This window comes from Delphinapterus leucas, chromosome 7, assembly GCF_059928025.1.
Source record: "Delphinapterus leucas isolate spDelLeu-1000000601 "Yukka" chromosome 7, BTC_Dleu_Yukka2, whole genome shotgun sequence".
Lineage (NCBI taxonomy): Eukaryota > Metazoa > Chordata > Mammalia > Artiodactyla > Monodontidae > Delphinapterus > Delphinapterus leucas.
The window spans coordinates 43,562,548-43,578,612 of record NC_143135.1 but is presented as its reverse complement, the minus strand read 5'-3'; the positions used below and the strand labels follow the sequence as shown (position 1 = coordinate 43,578,612).

Below are 16,065 nucleotides of genomic sequence, written 5' to 3'. Positions count from 1 at the left end.
TGGATCAACTTGGTACCCCTAGTGCATGTCACAGCATCTGGTTCTGAGTAAATATCTGTTGAGTAATAAAGATATAGAGTGGTCCTGATGATTCTGGACATTGAAAACAGCTAATTTTAAGAGAGAAGCTTATCAGTATATCCTGAGCATACTGTACTAGATATTGTTTTGACTTCTAGCTCTATCACTTAATCTTTTTGAGTCTCCATTTCTTCATCTGTTAAATGAAGAAAATATTCATGGGTTCAATGAAGATTGAATTAATATGGGTAGACTGTCTAATCTGGTGTCTATCAGTCACCCAGCTGACCTTCATATATAGTAGTAGTTTATTATTATGGATTATTATGGTCACTGAAGATCTTACTGTGTTTGGCCCAGAACTGCATTTGATTAAAGAAGCCTCCCCAGAAAAGAGGCATACACATTCCATTTACTCTTTCAGAGACAATGAAGCACTGACACTCTTAAGGACTAATTCCCATCCCAAAATGGTTAACATTTCTAAAATATTTTGATGCTAAAAGAGGTGTGCTTCCATTGTCTGGAAAATTTGCTTTATGGAAGAACTTTTTTTTCTTTTTGGACAATGCAGGTCATTTCTATTTTATGTTTTCTGGCTGAAAGGAATGTTTTCAAAGTCAAAAGGAAAAAGAAGTCCAAGAGCTACAAAAGAGTAGTTTAAGTGATTTATGCTTGATTTCTAAATGCAACATGTGTTTATACATAATTTAAAACTTGAAGAAAGCATGCTTATACAATTGTGTGTGACTTTAACATTTAATAACTCTGAATACATGATAGAAACAGTCCATGACACTTGAAAATATCATTTATGGAACAGCATACAATTCAGTGCTCTTAGCTTGGATATTACAACCATATTTCACAAAGTCTTGCTTGGCTCGATTTTCTCCATGCAGTCAATATGGTCTTCAGTTGCTGGTAAGTGATTTTGCAAATTTCATTTATAATCCTGGCCCTAAGATTACCTAAGTACTGTTTCTGGCACATTAACTTACATATTATGCTCCGGTCATGTGTACCTTCAAAGTTACTGATATAACGGACTGCCACAGGGGATAGTGTCAATCCTCTGTCTCCACTGGAGTGATGGCCACCCACACTGGGGAGAACGCTGTTTTTCTAACAAACAGCAGAACTTTAATCTTACAGGGATGTGTGAACTAGTTTGACCTTAGTTCCAGGTGTGCCTCAAAAAAAAAATCTCATTCTTCATCCTCGTAGCGGGTACTTTAGGTGGCACCGAGGCTGGTGGGGAGAGCACTGGGCTTGGAATCACACCTGGGTGACATCCTGCTCTGGTCTTCACTAGCTGTGTGACTTGGCAAAGCCACTTGACATCTCTGAGCCTCCGAGATCCTGGCAGACGGGGAGACCAATGCCCCCTTCACCAGGCTGTGGTGAGAGGACATGACACTGCTGCCCTGACACAGAGGTAGGAGCTGAGTAACCCTGCTGAGAGGATGAATGCAGGCAACGTGGAGTGAGAGCGTTTCACCTGCAGCAGCTGAGGGCAGCACTTGCCTGTGCCCATGGGGAGAATGGCATGAAAGATTCACTTGTTGCATTTTCGCAGGTTTACGTTTGCAAAGCAGGGCATTCTTCTCCACATGTTTGAGAGTCAACATTACCCCAAAACCCATCGTGGGGAAATTCTGCATTCTTTTCCATCCCCTCCCCTCCAACTATTCTCGAGGCAATGTCACACAAAACGAAACGTGCCGTCTGCCAACCAGCAGAGGCGAAGCAGCCAATACTTTGGACCAGTTTAGCAGCCCTATTCTACCTTCAGCCTCCCACACCCTGGTCTTCCCCGACACCAGAATTGTGATGCATGGGGGAGGGGGTGGGTGCTGGGCAAGGGTGCAGCCCCTCATGTTGTTTTAAGCCAGAGGGGAAAATGTACTGGGAAGAGGCCACAGAAAAAAAGCCTGGTGAGCTCACACCTAGGGACACAGCTGGGGAAATAAATTAACTACTTCTGTTGCATGTCTACCCACAGAACAGGCCTGGGTCTAAATCTCCTCTCCCTCCAGCAGCTCCGAAGCGGCCCCGAGCTCCCTGAGAGCCATTTCCACCGACAGGCTCCTCTCCAGGTTCTCCAGCTCCCGGCGCACCTCCTCGATGAAGCCGCCGTCTTCATACTCATCAGGGACGTCTCTGGGCACCAGGTTCGCTCCGTCCTCATCGCGGCCCCCGACGAAGGTGGGCTTGCACACGTACACCAGGCTGTGGCTGTGGAGGGAGGGACGGGGGCGAGGCCCAGGCCCCCAAACTGAGGCCCCGCCCTCTGCACAAGCCCAGCTCACCTTCACGGCACCTCCTCTAACATCCTGCCTTAAAGCAGGTGCTGAGGGTGGGTCACCTTTGGAGAATGTGCTCCAAGGTGAGCTCCCCCACGTCGAGCCACAGGTCTGTCCTCCTGTCACGGACCCTCTCTGGCAGCCCTGAGGACTTGGCGGTCTGAGAGTTTACAGCCCCCTGCCCACCTGGGCCCCCAGGCAGCAGCAGCCCCTGCTGCACCTATGGGGAGCCCTGGGCCTTGTGGGCCAGGGCCAGGGCTCTGTCTGTTTCCCCAGCCACCCTGGATCCTGCTGGGAGACAAGGCAGAGCAGTGGCTGCTGAGTGAGATGCGCATGGAGAACTTAGCCTCTGAGCAGGCCTGTGCTTCACATCTCTCCACGGCCTCTACTCTGCTGGCCACTCTCCCGGCTGCCCTCCTGCCTCTCTGACTGCACCTTCTCAGTCTCCTCTGCTCTTTCATTGTGATGCGCCTGGGCTCCCTCCACACCCAGTCTTTTTTAACGTCATCTACTGAGGAGGCTTCAACCCTCACACAGATGAACCCAAATCTGTACCCCTGGCCACACCTCCTGAGCCCTAGTCCTGTAGATCCGCTACTGGACCCTCCATCTGGAAGACCCAAGGACACCTCCAACTAAACCTACCTTAAATTAAATCCACATCTTCCCCCCACCCTGCTCCTGCTCCTGGGTCCCCATTGGGTGGCACCTCATTTGCTCTCAGCCCCCGACAGAAAGGGCAAGTGAGACCTCACCTGTGAGGCTGGCAGAGGAGGCCACTGGCACATGGGCATCGGTCCAAAGCTCCATCAGGCTCCAGCTCCCAGGTGATGAGATCCAAAAGCCGGCTGGCAGGGTCGTGGCAGAGCTCACCCTCCACGGGCAGGGGTGTGCACACAGGAAACAACAGACCTGGAACCAGTTGAGGGTTACCCCTGTACCAGGCAGGCAGGCACCAAAGGAAGGAGCAGAGAAATGGGGTGCAGCCCCCCAGCTTCCACCCTGAACCCCAAAGTGGAGGTTGGGATTGAAGAGGTGGAATGGTAGGAAACCAGAATGATGGCATGGGCTCAGGAGGGAACAAGCTGGGAGGGCTGGAGCAGTTAGGGAGGACTGCCTGGAAGAGGTGGTCTTGTGCTGGGTTTTGAGGCCAGAGGTATGGCGAAATTAAGAGTAGAAAAAGGCACTGAAGTTTTTTTTGGAGGGGCAGGAATTATTATTACAAAATATGTTTTCAAAGAAAAAAAATCTGGAAGGATATAGATAAGACCTTTGCTTATCTGTATCTTCCAGTTTTCCTACATTGAAAATGTATTATTTGTATAATTAAAAAATGAAAGTAACTATGTTTATATATATATGGGCTGGTGAGAAAGGTTGGGACAGCAAGATTCCCAGATGAGCCAAGGAGTAGAGAGAAAAGGAGGACAGGTAAGCTGGACCCAGCCGAGGTCTTGGAAGGCCAACTGAGGAGTGGAATTGAAGTGACAGGACAGGAGCAACCGCAGCTCCCAGAGGAATGATACCCAGGGAGCCATGTCCTTGAGGAAAATTGCTGGGGCAGCAAGCACCAGGTGGACTAGGGCTTGAGGGAGGGGTTAAGGGACGGTTTCAGAAACACCCGTGGATAGGGAGAGCACCTGAGCAGACCTCACCTGGGAAGGGCAGTGAGAATGAGAGATGGGAGTAGAAGGGGGCCACTCGCAGGAAAGCGGACCAGGGCCAGGTGCTACCCCGAGGCCTGGGGAATGGGTGGAGTGTGATGGGGAGGGGGTGCCCTCATCCCACCCATCTGGGGGTATTCCTCCCTCCTTGGGCTCATGCATCCTGAAGGAATTTAATTTCTAGGCATCACAGGAGGAAAAGAAAAAGAGTGAGACAGAGAGCTGGTCTTCAGCCCCGGGAAGAAGTTGCAGTGCTGGGACACATACCAATGAGCATCGGGGACCCTGCCTAGGAGGAGGTCCCTGAAAAGGTGTGGTTGGCATGGACGGGGCCCCAGGAGGCCCAGTGTGCTAGAGCTTGGGACAGGGCTTGTCCTGCCCCCAGAGGGGAGCCCACCCACCTCTCTGGAAGGCACAGCACAGCCCCGGCTGGCAGTCCCTCTGGTTGTCACAGATGGTCCCGTTGCCGCCTTTGGTGGCCGTTCTGGTGCAGTGACCCCAGACGCACAGCTGGTCTCCACAACACTCGCTGTCCCGGGTGCAGAGCTGCAGCAGGGAGGGAAAACACAGGCGGCTTACGGACCTGAGGGAGCCCAGCCTGTCCCTGCCCCCAATCCAGAAGCCTGGAGACAGTGCAGGTCTCCTACTATAGACAGGAGGAAACCGAGCTCCTTGGTCTGGGGGTGTCTTAGGGAAGTCAAGGGGGTGGAGATGGGAGCTGGGCAGGAAACATGACACCTGGGGGAGTCCTACGCAGCTTGAGATTTTATAAAGGATGGTTGCATCTTTTCGGTTCCCCCCCAGACTTGGCTTTGCCCCCTTTTCATTAGGTCCCTAATTAACGGTCAGGAAGGAAGATGGCTTATGGCCCACAGACGCAGGCAGCGGCGTGAATCTGATCAGCTGATTAAATTAAGGCCCAAGCCTGGACAGCCACATGGACATGAGGGCACTGGGTGCCTTGGACCTGGGGTCGCACATGTGGAGTGGTGGCACCGAGCAGGCCAGGAGCTGCCTAACCACAGGTGGGGCCAGGCAGGGCGGCAAGAAGCCCTCTATTTTCCAAACTTGTTATCGTGCTGTGTTATTGCCTTAATAATGAAAAGGACCAGAAAAGCCCATATATGGCTTTGGCTAAAACATCTGTTGGGCAGAGAGAGTATCACTCTTCCCCGGCTTCCTGCTTCTCTGTGGAACCTCCATCTGGAACATGCTCTGGCTTCTTCCTGGGCCTCCTTCTGCCCTCTCTGAGCAGACTGGAAAAGAGATCTGGGGCGTGGGTTGCCCCTTCCCTGCCCAAGGGCTGCCGTGGTGTTGCCGGCTGCATCTACTGGGATGGTTTTCCCCCGGGAAGGGGCAGGGTGGGGCCTCCTCTGTCCTCCCTCCGCATCTCTCGCATCTATGAGGCAGGCACTGGGGCCAGAAGCCACTGGGCGGGTAGGGTGACAGCAGGTCTGCAGAGGGCTTCTGATCACCCCAGGAGTCAGCCCCACTGGGCACCATGGACTGGCTGTTCCAAGCGTGGACACGGTGGGGCCCCATAGGAGGCTTCCAGGAAGCCCAGCTGAGAACCGGGGGCCACTGGCCTTCTCCCCCAGGTCCCCTTTTCTGGGCCCCCATGGCCCTGGCGCTGCAGCTCTGGGGGCCTCTGGGCACACTCACTGTCTGCTGGTCCCGGCACGGCTGGCAGGAGTACTCGAAGCTGGAAAACTGGCAGTACCTGCCAGGCCCACAGTCCTCATCAATGATGCACTCCTGGAAGGGAGGGGAGGAGAGGGGAGGGGAGGGGAGGAGGGAGCAGCTTCATCAGTGAAAGGCAGATCAGCTGACCCGCGGTGCCCTGGAAGGGCCAAGCCCCACTTTATCCCGCAGTCTTAGCCCACAGGAATGGTCTCCAGACTCCTCTTACACCCAGGCAGCCCGCCTGGCTCTCTCACTTCAGCATCCACTCCCTCCAGGCTGGCGGGGGCCCTCACCCACCCCGCACGCCCGGGTTTCTGCCCTGCAGGATGCCACACCCAGTGCACACAATCGAGTCTGCGTGCAGCCCTCCCCCTCACACACCCGGGATGGGAGCACAGAGACTCAGAGCCATTGTTCAAGGAGGAGCAGATGGATTTAATAAGAAGAGCTAATGAGTTCCAGGCCCAGGTGGCTGCACAGGAAGGGCTGGGGTCCAGGCCCAGTAGGGCCCTGCTGACAGTGAAGGAAAAGTGCTGCGGAGGCTGTGCAGCTGGGGGGCTGTCGGGGGGCCTCCTGGGGGTCCTGGTCTGGGGTCCAGGGCTGCCTGGCAAAGGCAGCTGCCAGCTTTGAAACCCAAGGAGGGTGCAGCTGGCACTCAGCCCTCCAGCCCAGGTGCCTTCTCATGGCTGCCAGCCCTGCTCGGCCGGACAAATGGAGGAGAAAGGGAGAGAAGGGATCTGTCCACCCCAAGGTCCAGAAGAGGGAGGTCACTGCGGCCCAGCCACGGTCACCCGTCACTGGCAGGAGCAGGGCTGCTTTAGCTCCGGGCCTGCTGTCAGGCTCCGGCCTGGGAACTGGCAGCTTCAGAGGGAGAGGAGGGCAGCAGAGGCGAGAGGCATAAGATCCACCACTGACAACCCGTCATAGTGCCAGCCCCGGCAGGCTCAACGTCCCCGGTCTACCTCGTGGCTTCCCCAGCAAGCAGCAGGGAGGGATTACTTTCCCCATGCTATCAACCTGGAAACTGAGGCTCAGAGAGGCCAAGGGGGCCCCCCAAGATAGAACAGCTTTTCAGGGTAGGGGGACCCTCTCCACCACCAGCCCTTGGCTGAGGGGGCCTAGGGCTCCAGATGTGGCCGTCAGGGACCCACGGATGAGAAACTCTCCTGAGGCAGGTGTTCTGGGGCCCCAGCAAACCTTATGGAAGGGTCTGGGGGAGGGAGGGACCTGCCTCCCTGCTCTGACCTGGGCATGCTCCATGCTGAAAGCAAGTGTGGAGCCGGACCCAGAAAGGCCTGGATGGGCAAGCCCTGGCCTAAGTGGCCTGGGCTGGTCCCTACCTCTGCTCTGTGAGCTGAGGCACCAGTGCTAATGGGTATGGACAGGAGACTGTGAACGGGGTCTTCTAGGGACCCCCAGGGCCAGAGCATGTGTGTAGGCCTGGGGGTCAGCAGGGAGGCTCTGGCCAGGTAGCCTAGGGAATGAAGCTTTGTCCCTGGGAAGTGACAGGTGTCCCCAGGCCAACACTGCAGGCCTAAGAAGATGGGTATTTGGTTCAGGGCAGCTGCAGGCTTGGCCTCTGCATAGGACTGTTGCAACTCCTGCCCGGCACTGACCCCCAGCCTGGCATACCTCAGAGCATGCGGTCATGCTCTGTTCACCAAGCAAGGCTCACCCAGCCAGGAAGACCATCAGTCCCACTGGACACCATCTTCCCACAGCCCCTCTGAGCGATGACGGGGAAGAGGCCAACCTGGAGACGTGGTACCAGTCACCCCCATGTGCCAGGCTCTGTGCTCACCAGGGGCTCCAGAAGGGACCAGGGCTGACACCCAGAACAAGTGAAAAGTAATTTAAATCTCTACTGTAACCTCTCAAAAAGTGTCCAAGGGTAACCAAGCAGGACCCAATGGGGCCTTCCTGGGACAGACCCTCACCCCCACCCCATGTCCTCCGCCTGCCTCTTGTTTGTAGAAAAACTTTAACCTCCTAGGCCTTCCCTGAGTTCTGAAGAAAAAATTTAATCAGAGAAGTGAGAAAATGCAGAACCAAAGGAAAACAGTCAAGCAAGACAAAACAGTGATAGTTTAGCCATTAAATATGTCCTTGAGCCGTTTTGCAGTTACTGAAACCCCCAGCAGGTGGAAGAAGTTAACTGTATGCTGATCACAAGCCCGCGGACCCCAGGCAGTTGGAACCAGAAGACTGATGATGTTGACTCCCAGTTACCTTCCCACCCATCAGAAGAATGTCCGCAAGCTCATCAGCACATGGCAACTCTCTCCCTCAACCTGTCTTTAAAAGCCCTCCCCTGAAAGCCATCGGGGAGTTGGGATCTTCTGAGCTTTACTCCTTGCTTGGCCTTGCAACAAACGCTGCACTTTCCTCACCACAACCCAGCATCAGTAGATCGGCTTTACTATGTGCAGGTAAGTGGACCCAAGTTTGATTCAGTAACAAAAGGAGAGCACACTGCCCACCACCCTGCAAGATGACCTAAAATTGCTCTTCTCTGTGTCTCCCCAGCATCCCACGCATCTCGGCCTACGAGCCCCCTCCCACGGCTCTGCCCGAAGTTTCCATCACCACGGCAGTGCAGCAGCTCAGCAAGTAGGGTCTGCCCTCCCAAAAGGAATCGATCTTGTCCCTGTTCCCAACCCAGCAACCCTAAAAGGTCGACTGTTTTTACTGGTGAGAAAACTGAGTCTCAGAGGGGCGGAAGGGCCGCCCAAATCAGGGGCTGAGCTGGGGGCAGGGCACTCAGTCTGTGTGACCCCAGAGTCCATAATAGCCTGAGAAGCCGACAGGTTTATAAGTAAAGCACTCAGCCACCACGCCTTCCTCGACACAGACTCAACTCAGCCAGTTAAGCCAGAAGCGTCCTGACATTTCTTCCAAAACAGAATAGCAAGAGCATGGGGTGGTGGGGGCAGGAGGGAGGGAGGAGTAGAGGGCCCACAGGTATCAAGGCCCTTCTCTGAACCCGGCCACATTTTGAAGCATTGGGATGCAAACATGAATAGGAGAAGGCCTTTGCCCTCAAAGAATTTATCATTCAATTAAAAAAAAAAAAATGCAACCCAGCAGAAAAGAGAGAAGGGTATGAACAGACAACTTACAGCCAGTGAAACTGCTTTGTCTCTTCACGCAGAAAAGATATTCGAGGGGCTTCCCTGGTGGTGCAGTGGTTGAGAGTCTGCCTGCCAATGCATGGGACACGGGTTCGAGCCCTGGTCTGGGAGGATCCCACAGGCCGCAGAGCAACTGGGCCCGTGAGCCACAACTACTGAGCCTGCGCGTCTGGAGCTTGTGCTCCGCAACGAGAGAGGCCGCGACGGTGAGAGGCCCCCGCTCGCCGCAACTAGAGAAAGCCCTCGCACAGAAACGAAGACCCAACACAGCCAAAAAAGTTCGATTTCACCAATAATCAAGAAAATGCAACTTAACAGAGCTGGATACCATGTTTTCACTTAGAACAGAAACAAGAAGTTTGATACTACCTGCAGTAGGCAGAATACTCCCCCCCCCCAACTCCAATGTCCACACCCTCATCCCTGGAAGCTATGGACATGTCGTGTTACATGGCAAGGGGACATTAAAGTCACAGGTGGAATTAAGGGTGTTCATCAGCTGACCTGACATAAGGAAAGAAGCCTGGATTATCCAGGTGCACCCAGTGCAATGGTAAGGGGCTCTGCACATGCCAAGGAGTGGCAGGGTCAGTGTCAGAGCAATGCCACACGCAAAGACCCTCATCCCCAGTTATCCAGACCTAACTGGCTTTGACTATGGAAGGGCCATGGGCCAAGGATCAGTATTTCTCCTAGACCTTCCAGAAGGAGCACAGCCCTGCCAATACTTTGATTTCAGTCCAGTGAGACTCCTGTTGGACTTCTGATTTATGGAAATGTACGATAATAAATTCCTGTTTTTAAACCACTAAATATATGGTAAGCTGTTACAGCAGCAATAGGAAACTAATACATTGCATAATATCCCATGTTGGTAGGGATTTGAGAAACTGAGCATTGCCAGATGGCAGTTAGGGGGTAATTAAAATTGAAGTAGATGTTCTTTGCAGGCAACTCATCGGCATCTATCAAAAATGTAAATGCACAGATCCTTTGACCCAGCAATTCCCCTTCCAGGTGGCTCTCCTCAGAAACGCTCATCCATACATGCAAATATCCAAGTACAGGGATGTTTAAGGCTATACAGCAGTATAATATTTGTAATCCAGAAATAATGGAAATGCCCAATAAGAGGGGACTGATTAAATTATTGTACAATCATTTCGTGGGAAAATGGCACCAGGCAGACATTAAAAAGAATGAGGTAGTTCTTTGCACTGTGATGTTTACAATCCATCAGTAAGTAAAACAAGCAAGTGAAAGAAGCATGTAATCTCACTCCTGTAGAGCAGAATAACAATACGTGTGACACGCGCCTGGACCCGGCACAGCGCCTGGCATGTGGGGGCACCTGATGGATACCGCTTAGTGGATGAAACCACTTGTATATTACTGGAGCAAACAGGCTAACAAAATGCTGACCGTTAGCATTGATCTGGGAACCAAAGCAAGAAAATATGCACATTCCATTAACTTGGCTTCTCATTCTCCAAGAATCCTGTAGACTTGGAATTTTTACTACATACTTCCCTTTCCAGATCTTTAATTTAAAAGATATGAGCTGTGGGGGCAGGGGCGGACTTCCCTGGTGGTCCAGGGGCTAAGAGCCCGCGCTCCCAGTGCAGGGGGCCCGGGTTCGATCCCTGGTCAGGGAACTAGATCCCACACGCTGCAGCTAAGAGTTCACATGCCGCAACTAAAGATCCCGCAATGAAGATCCCACATGCCGCAACTAAGACCCGGGGCAGCCAAATAAATTAAATTAAAAAAAAAAAAGATATGAGCTAAGAGCCCCTGCTGTTCACAATTCTCCATCAAGCAAAGAACAGGTTCATCCTCAGGAATATCTTCCTTTCTCTAAACTGACTCCTACGCAGAACAAAGCATTCCCTACAAAGTCACAGTGAAGCAATTAATTTTTTTCTAGGTATGGAAAAATTTTTGGCATGGAACCTTGCCAAACACTTTTGAAAAATCCAGATACACTAAAGCAATGGTTTCCTTTGCAGACATATTTCTGCTACCTGCCAGGGACTCTGGCAGGTTAGTTCAGCATGACTGACCCCCAAGAAAGCTCGGTGCTTCTTTGTTAACGGTCTGCCAGCTCGCTTACTGTGGATGTGCATTCCCAGCAGCTAGAAATGCTAGAGATGCTCTTTGAGAATTGTGATCATACTGGAAACCTTGGAACTTCAAAGTGTAAAGAACCCCTAGAGGCCAAAAGAGCAGAAACTGAATTCTGGCTTTGCCACTTCACAGCTGTGACCTATCTCACCGGGCTGTGAGAATGCCAAAAATTTTTTTAAAAAGAAAGAAAGAAAAAAAAAAATGAAGGGCTCATGTGAGCACCGCAGAGCGGGTGGGATGAGGTGCTGGGGTGAGATGACAAGCTGAGCCTACACCAGCTGCCCACGGTGTTCTGGCACCAGGCCCAGGCACGGCCGGGTCACTGCTGCCGCCACTCAGCACCAGTTCTCCTGAATCCCCCCAACGCGGGCCTTAGTACCCACACTTCCCAGATGTGGAAACTGAGATTTAAGGTGAAGGATCTGTCCAGAGTCACCCAGCCCAGACGTGGCGTTGCGAGTCCGAGCCAGTGGGTCTGACCCTAAAGACAGGATCCTTCCATCTCCCCTCCTGGGAGGGTCACCTCTTTCCCTTCAGCGCCAGCCAGTCTCCTGTGCCTCAGTCCCAGCTTAGCAGAGCCCGCCTGGGACAAGGCCCCAGGCCCCACACATCCCCGGAGACTCAGGGCCAAGGCCACGGCCCGTGGGCATCTGGGCCTCAAAGCTGGGCCACTTAGAACCAGCTGCTTCGGAGGCTCCCCCCGTCCTGGCCACTCGCTGTCTGTCCCCACCCCTCCCTCCCATCCTGGTGGGGAAGGCTGACAAACAGCCTAGAGGCCTGCTGTCAGGACCGCAGCCATTCAGAGGATGGGGGTGGGGGGGTGGGGGGAGGCTTTGTTGTTCCGAGGATGGAGCTATGTTTAGAAGGCGCTCTGCACAGCACTCTGCTCAGAGGCCGGCGGGGAGGCGGGACCGGCAGGGAACACGCTGGAGATCTGGCAGGATGCTAGGCCGGGAAATGGCCCTGGCACTTCGACACTACCATGAAATACTGGAAAATGGCAAAGGAGCCATTCTGCGTCTTTGATTTTCCATTTCAGAGTTTATTGGGGGAGGCAAAGGAAGGGGGAGAAAACAGCACAGGAACCCCGCGAGGCTTTCCTCGGCTTCTGTGTGGCGAGCGGCGGGGGGAGCTCAGCTTCTCTGTGGCCCTCCTGCTGCCACACTTCGCTTCTCACACTGGCCGGGACATGTTGTCCATGGTCCCCGGGAATCCAGACATTCTTATATCGAGAGGCCTAAAGGAGGAGGCCACCAGGGGGGCCCCTGCCAGGGCGGAGGCTTTCCACAGGCTCCTCTCAAACCCATCTTCAGGGGAACCAGCCAGGGCACATGAAATGAAGGCCCAGGGGACCTCCACCAGCTGAAACTCGCTGGCCCTTGGAGCTACACCCCCTGCAGCAGGGAAGGTTCAGAGAGCACCTGCTATGTGCCAGCACCTGCTCGGGCTTCCATGGCTCTCTCTATCCTCACAGCGCCGTGAGGTCACTTCACATCCCCCAGCACGTGGCCGGCGCAGAGTTGCCATAGATGAACCAAAGACCGATCTCCACTTTGCAGATAAGTAAACTGAGGCTCAGAGCCCAAGGTCATCGATGGAGCTGGAAACACTTAAGATGTAAACCCAAGTCCATCAGACCCCCACGCTGAGGCTCACTGACCTTCCACCACACCCTGTTGCCTCTGAATACCCAGGTACAGGTTGAATTATGCTCCCCCCAAATTCATATTTTGAAGCCCTGATTCCTAGTACCTGTGAATGAAAAACGTTGCCTGCCATATCAGTAAACAAAGGATGTTGCAGCCATCAAGCCATCACATTACAGCTGCCCCGAACCATGAGCCCTGAGGGAACTCAGGATGGAGACAAACCAAAGGGGCTGCCCACTGCCAAGCCCTCAGCCACTGCAGTCACCCCCAACTGTGTACCCCGGGGGAATTCAGAATGGAGAAAAGCAGGGTACTGGCCCCAGACAGCTGAAGTGCACATCAAAGGAATGATTTCAGTGAGCCCAGACTCTTGCATCTTCCCATACATAGAACAGTGCTAACTTCCTTATCTTGAGATATCTGGTTTTCTTTAATTAATAGTAATCTTTTGATGTCCTGACTACCTGGTCTTCGTTACAAAAACTCCTATATATCCTGGCTCACCCCCCCCCGCCCCCGCCTTGCCTCTTCGGAACACTCCCTCAGAGTGATCTGAGAGTCCTCTCTTCCGGGCTTGAAGTCCTCAGAATGTCCACCAAATAAAACATAACTCTCAATTTGCAGGTTGTGCTTTTTTTTTTCAGTCGGCATACCTCAGAATGTGACCGTATTTAGAAATAGGGTCATTGCAGATATAATTACTTAAGATGAGGTGATTAGGGTGGGCCCTAGACCGATACACCTGGTGTCTTTATGAAAAGGGGAAATTTGGACACAGAGACAGACACTGCTGGAAGGAAGACGTTGTGAAGAACAGAGAGAAGATCTACACGCTGTTCCCTCACAGCCCTCAGAGGACCCACCTCGGCCAACAGCTCGACTTCAGACCTCCAGCCTCCAGAGCTGCGAGACAACACATTTCTGGTGGGTCACCTTGTCACCTAGCTTGCAGTGCTTTATTATGGCAGCCCTAGGAATCTGACACCCGCCGCTCCCAACAAGCCTGTGGCCAAATCTCCTCTGTTTCAGACCTTCCACACACATCCAGCCTCTGTTCCTGAGCTTCAAATCTCCCTCGGGGTGGGAGCCAGAGGTATGACAGAGGGGATGGGGTCAGTGGCGGGGGGAAGACACGGCACATTCTGAAGGATTTTTACCCCAGGGACCGGAACAAGGTTTCTGTGTTGAGCCCAGAAACTTTCAACCAGCAAGTTTTGGGCCCCAGGCCCATGCTCTGGTTACAGAGTTTGGATGGATGGTCTTCTCCTGGCCCCAGGTGTGTAGTGGTGGTGCCGGGCCCTGAATGCTCCTGGGATGCGGGGATGGTACAGTCTGAGATAAACAAATGTCCCTCCCAGACGTGGGGCTGTTCTCTGAGCCCCGGCCCTCCTGAGCAGACTGTGGGCACCAATCGTCCTCATCTTCCCAGAACTGGGGGACTTCCTGGGATGCGGGCCCTGCAGTGCCAACACTGGGGAAGCCCCGGGCACTCTGGGAGCACACACCCTCACACCTCCCTCTCCGGGCCCCGTCGCTGCACTCAACGCACTCTGGTTACTCCATGTCCTCCAGCCCCTCAAGGCCACGTGGCACCAGTGTACCTGGGGTTGGCATGAGGGTGAGCTGCAGGCTTTGGCGCCCCAGCCTGGAATTGAATACGGGTTCACTTACAAGCTGGGTGACCTTGGGCAAATTACTGAGCCTCTCTGTGCCTCGATTTGTCTGTAAAATGAGAATCCTCAAGAGGCTGTTGGACAGATGAAAAGAGATAAAATGTGCATGCTCTTGGAACAGTGCCGGGCGCCCAGGACTCAACCCCCAGGGCGCACCTCTGTCTGCACTCGTAACTCACTGCAGGAGCTCAAAAGGTGACCGTGGGAAGCCTTGAGTAAGCTTCTGAGCTAAGTTCAGGCCAGCAGATCTCATTCTAGAGTGAATACCTGTCCTACTGAAAAGACCCAGAAGGTCAGGTGCAGCCAGGGCTCTCCATCCATCACCACAAGACAACCTCCTGCTTCACCCTGGAGCCCTCTGCTGTGGGGAGACAGGAGGGAGGAGGACAGGTGCACAGAAGTACAAGGGGGGCCCAGGGATGCCCAATTACAAGAGGGCATGCAAGCGGCCAGGAGACACACGATTCAATCACCCTGGGTGCTAGGCATTTGGCATCCCTCATCTCATCTCATCGTCTTCCAAAGTGAGCAAGAGAAGCCCAACTTTACAGATCAAGGCAGTGAGGTCACTTGCCAAGGTCATGGGTAAGAAGTGGTAAGGCGGGCACTCAGCCCAAGAGTTCCATCTGACCCCGACCCAGTGCTCTAGGGAGAAAAGGGCAGACCCCAGGGAGCAGGCAGCCTGGGGGCCCAGGCCAGGGGGCAGGAGGGAGAAGTGTGGGGCAGGAGGCCTCTGGGGGAGCCTGGGAGCTGCCAGCTCTGCCTGCAAGGGAGGGCAGGGTCTCCAAGGCTGGGCCCTGGTGCAGGTGCCCAGAGGGCTGGGAGCGGTGCTGAGAGCAGCGGCAGGCGGCCTCCCCTTCCTTCTACAGGATCTCCAAGTCAGCTTCCCCTGTTCCTCAGACTCCTTTTTTGACCTTAAGACCAGGTCAATCACAGGAGCTGTGACACTCATGTACATTTGTCTCGAACACAGCAGGGTGCCCCCAGCCTCTCCTAGATGCTGCCCTGGAAACTCTCAGCCAAAGCTGCAAACCTCACCCAGGGCTGTGGCCTGACCCACGCTGCAGGGACGGCCCGATGGAAAAACCCAGGCCAGAGCCAGGAGCCGACTCCAACTATCATTATCCTAAAGTCCCGACATCTGCGAAGGCCTGGGGCTCCGGGGCTGCTCCCACCAATACCTCTTCCCCAGTCACACAGCCCGTGAAACAGGAAAATGTGGCCCCAGCTGGGCTCAGCACACGAGGTGTGGAGACCCATACCCCAGAGCCTGCGGTGCCCATATCACTCAGGACACGGTCCTGGAGTTCTCCTCTCCTCCTGGCCCCCAGCCCAGACCTCGGGCCCTCTGAGGAGACCGTCACACCCACAGGTCCTCAAGGACAGAGAGGGGTGTTCCAGACTAAAGCCTGTCCCACAGACAGGCCACAGAGACAGCCAGCCCCACACTCACAGAACTTCCCAGCACATTCTTTTAGCCTGAGCCATGTTGCCTCTGGGGAATTTCTACCCGTATTTAACTCCAAAAAAAACTTATTCACGTGTCCAATCTGTGTCTAACCAATTGAGTGTTGTCACCGCCTGGGTTAGAAGCAGTGGAGTGAGCCCTCCACCCTCTCCCCATCCACGTTTCTGAGGCTCTGAGTCTGCACGGCCCCTACCTCCCATTCCAAAGGCAGACTTTGAAGGTCTGACCTTCACCAAATACACACGGGACACAGCTGGTGCAGAAGAAGCCTGCTGCCCAAGTCATCAGGAGCCTAACCGTAATTGTTCTGAAAGCTGCTCCAGCAGAGGGGCCCTGGAGGAAG

At 53.9% G+C, this 16,065-nt stretch overlaps 1 protein-coding gene across 2 annotated transcripts in view; it reads right to left on the bottom strand.

The window, feature by feature from the left end:
• Positions 1-676: 676 nt before the first annotated feature.
• Positions 677-16,065, bottom strand: part of DKK3 (dickkopf Wnt signaling pathway inhibitor 3) — a 48,420-nt gene continuing 33,031 nt past the window's right edge. For both annotated transcript variants that reach the window (XM_022555646.2, XM_022555645.2), the window contains exons 5-8: positions 5,654-5,746; positions 4,393-4,537; positions 3,083-3,239; positions 677-2,259 (exon numbers count right to left, since the gene is read on the bottom strand). In XM_022555646.2, coding sequence (XP_022411354.1) covers positions 2,040-2,259; positions 3,083-3,239; positions 4,393-4,537; positions 5,654-5,746 — 615 coding nt within the window. In that variant the 3' untranslated portion in view covers positions 677-2,039. The remainder of the gene's footprint in view (positions 2,260-3,082; positions 3,240-4,392; positions 4,538-5,653; positions 5,747-16,065) is intronic.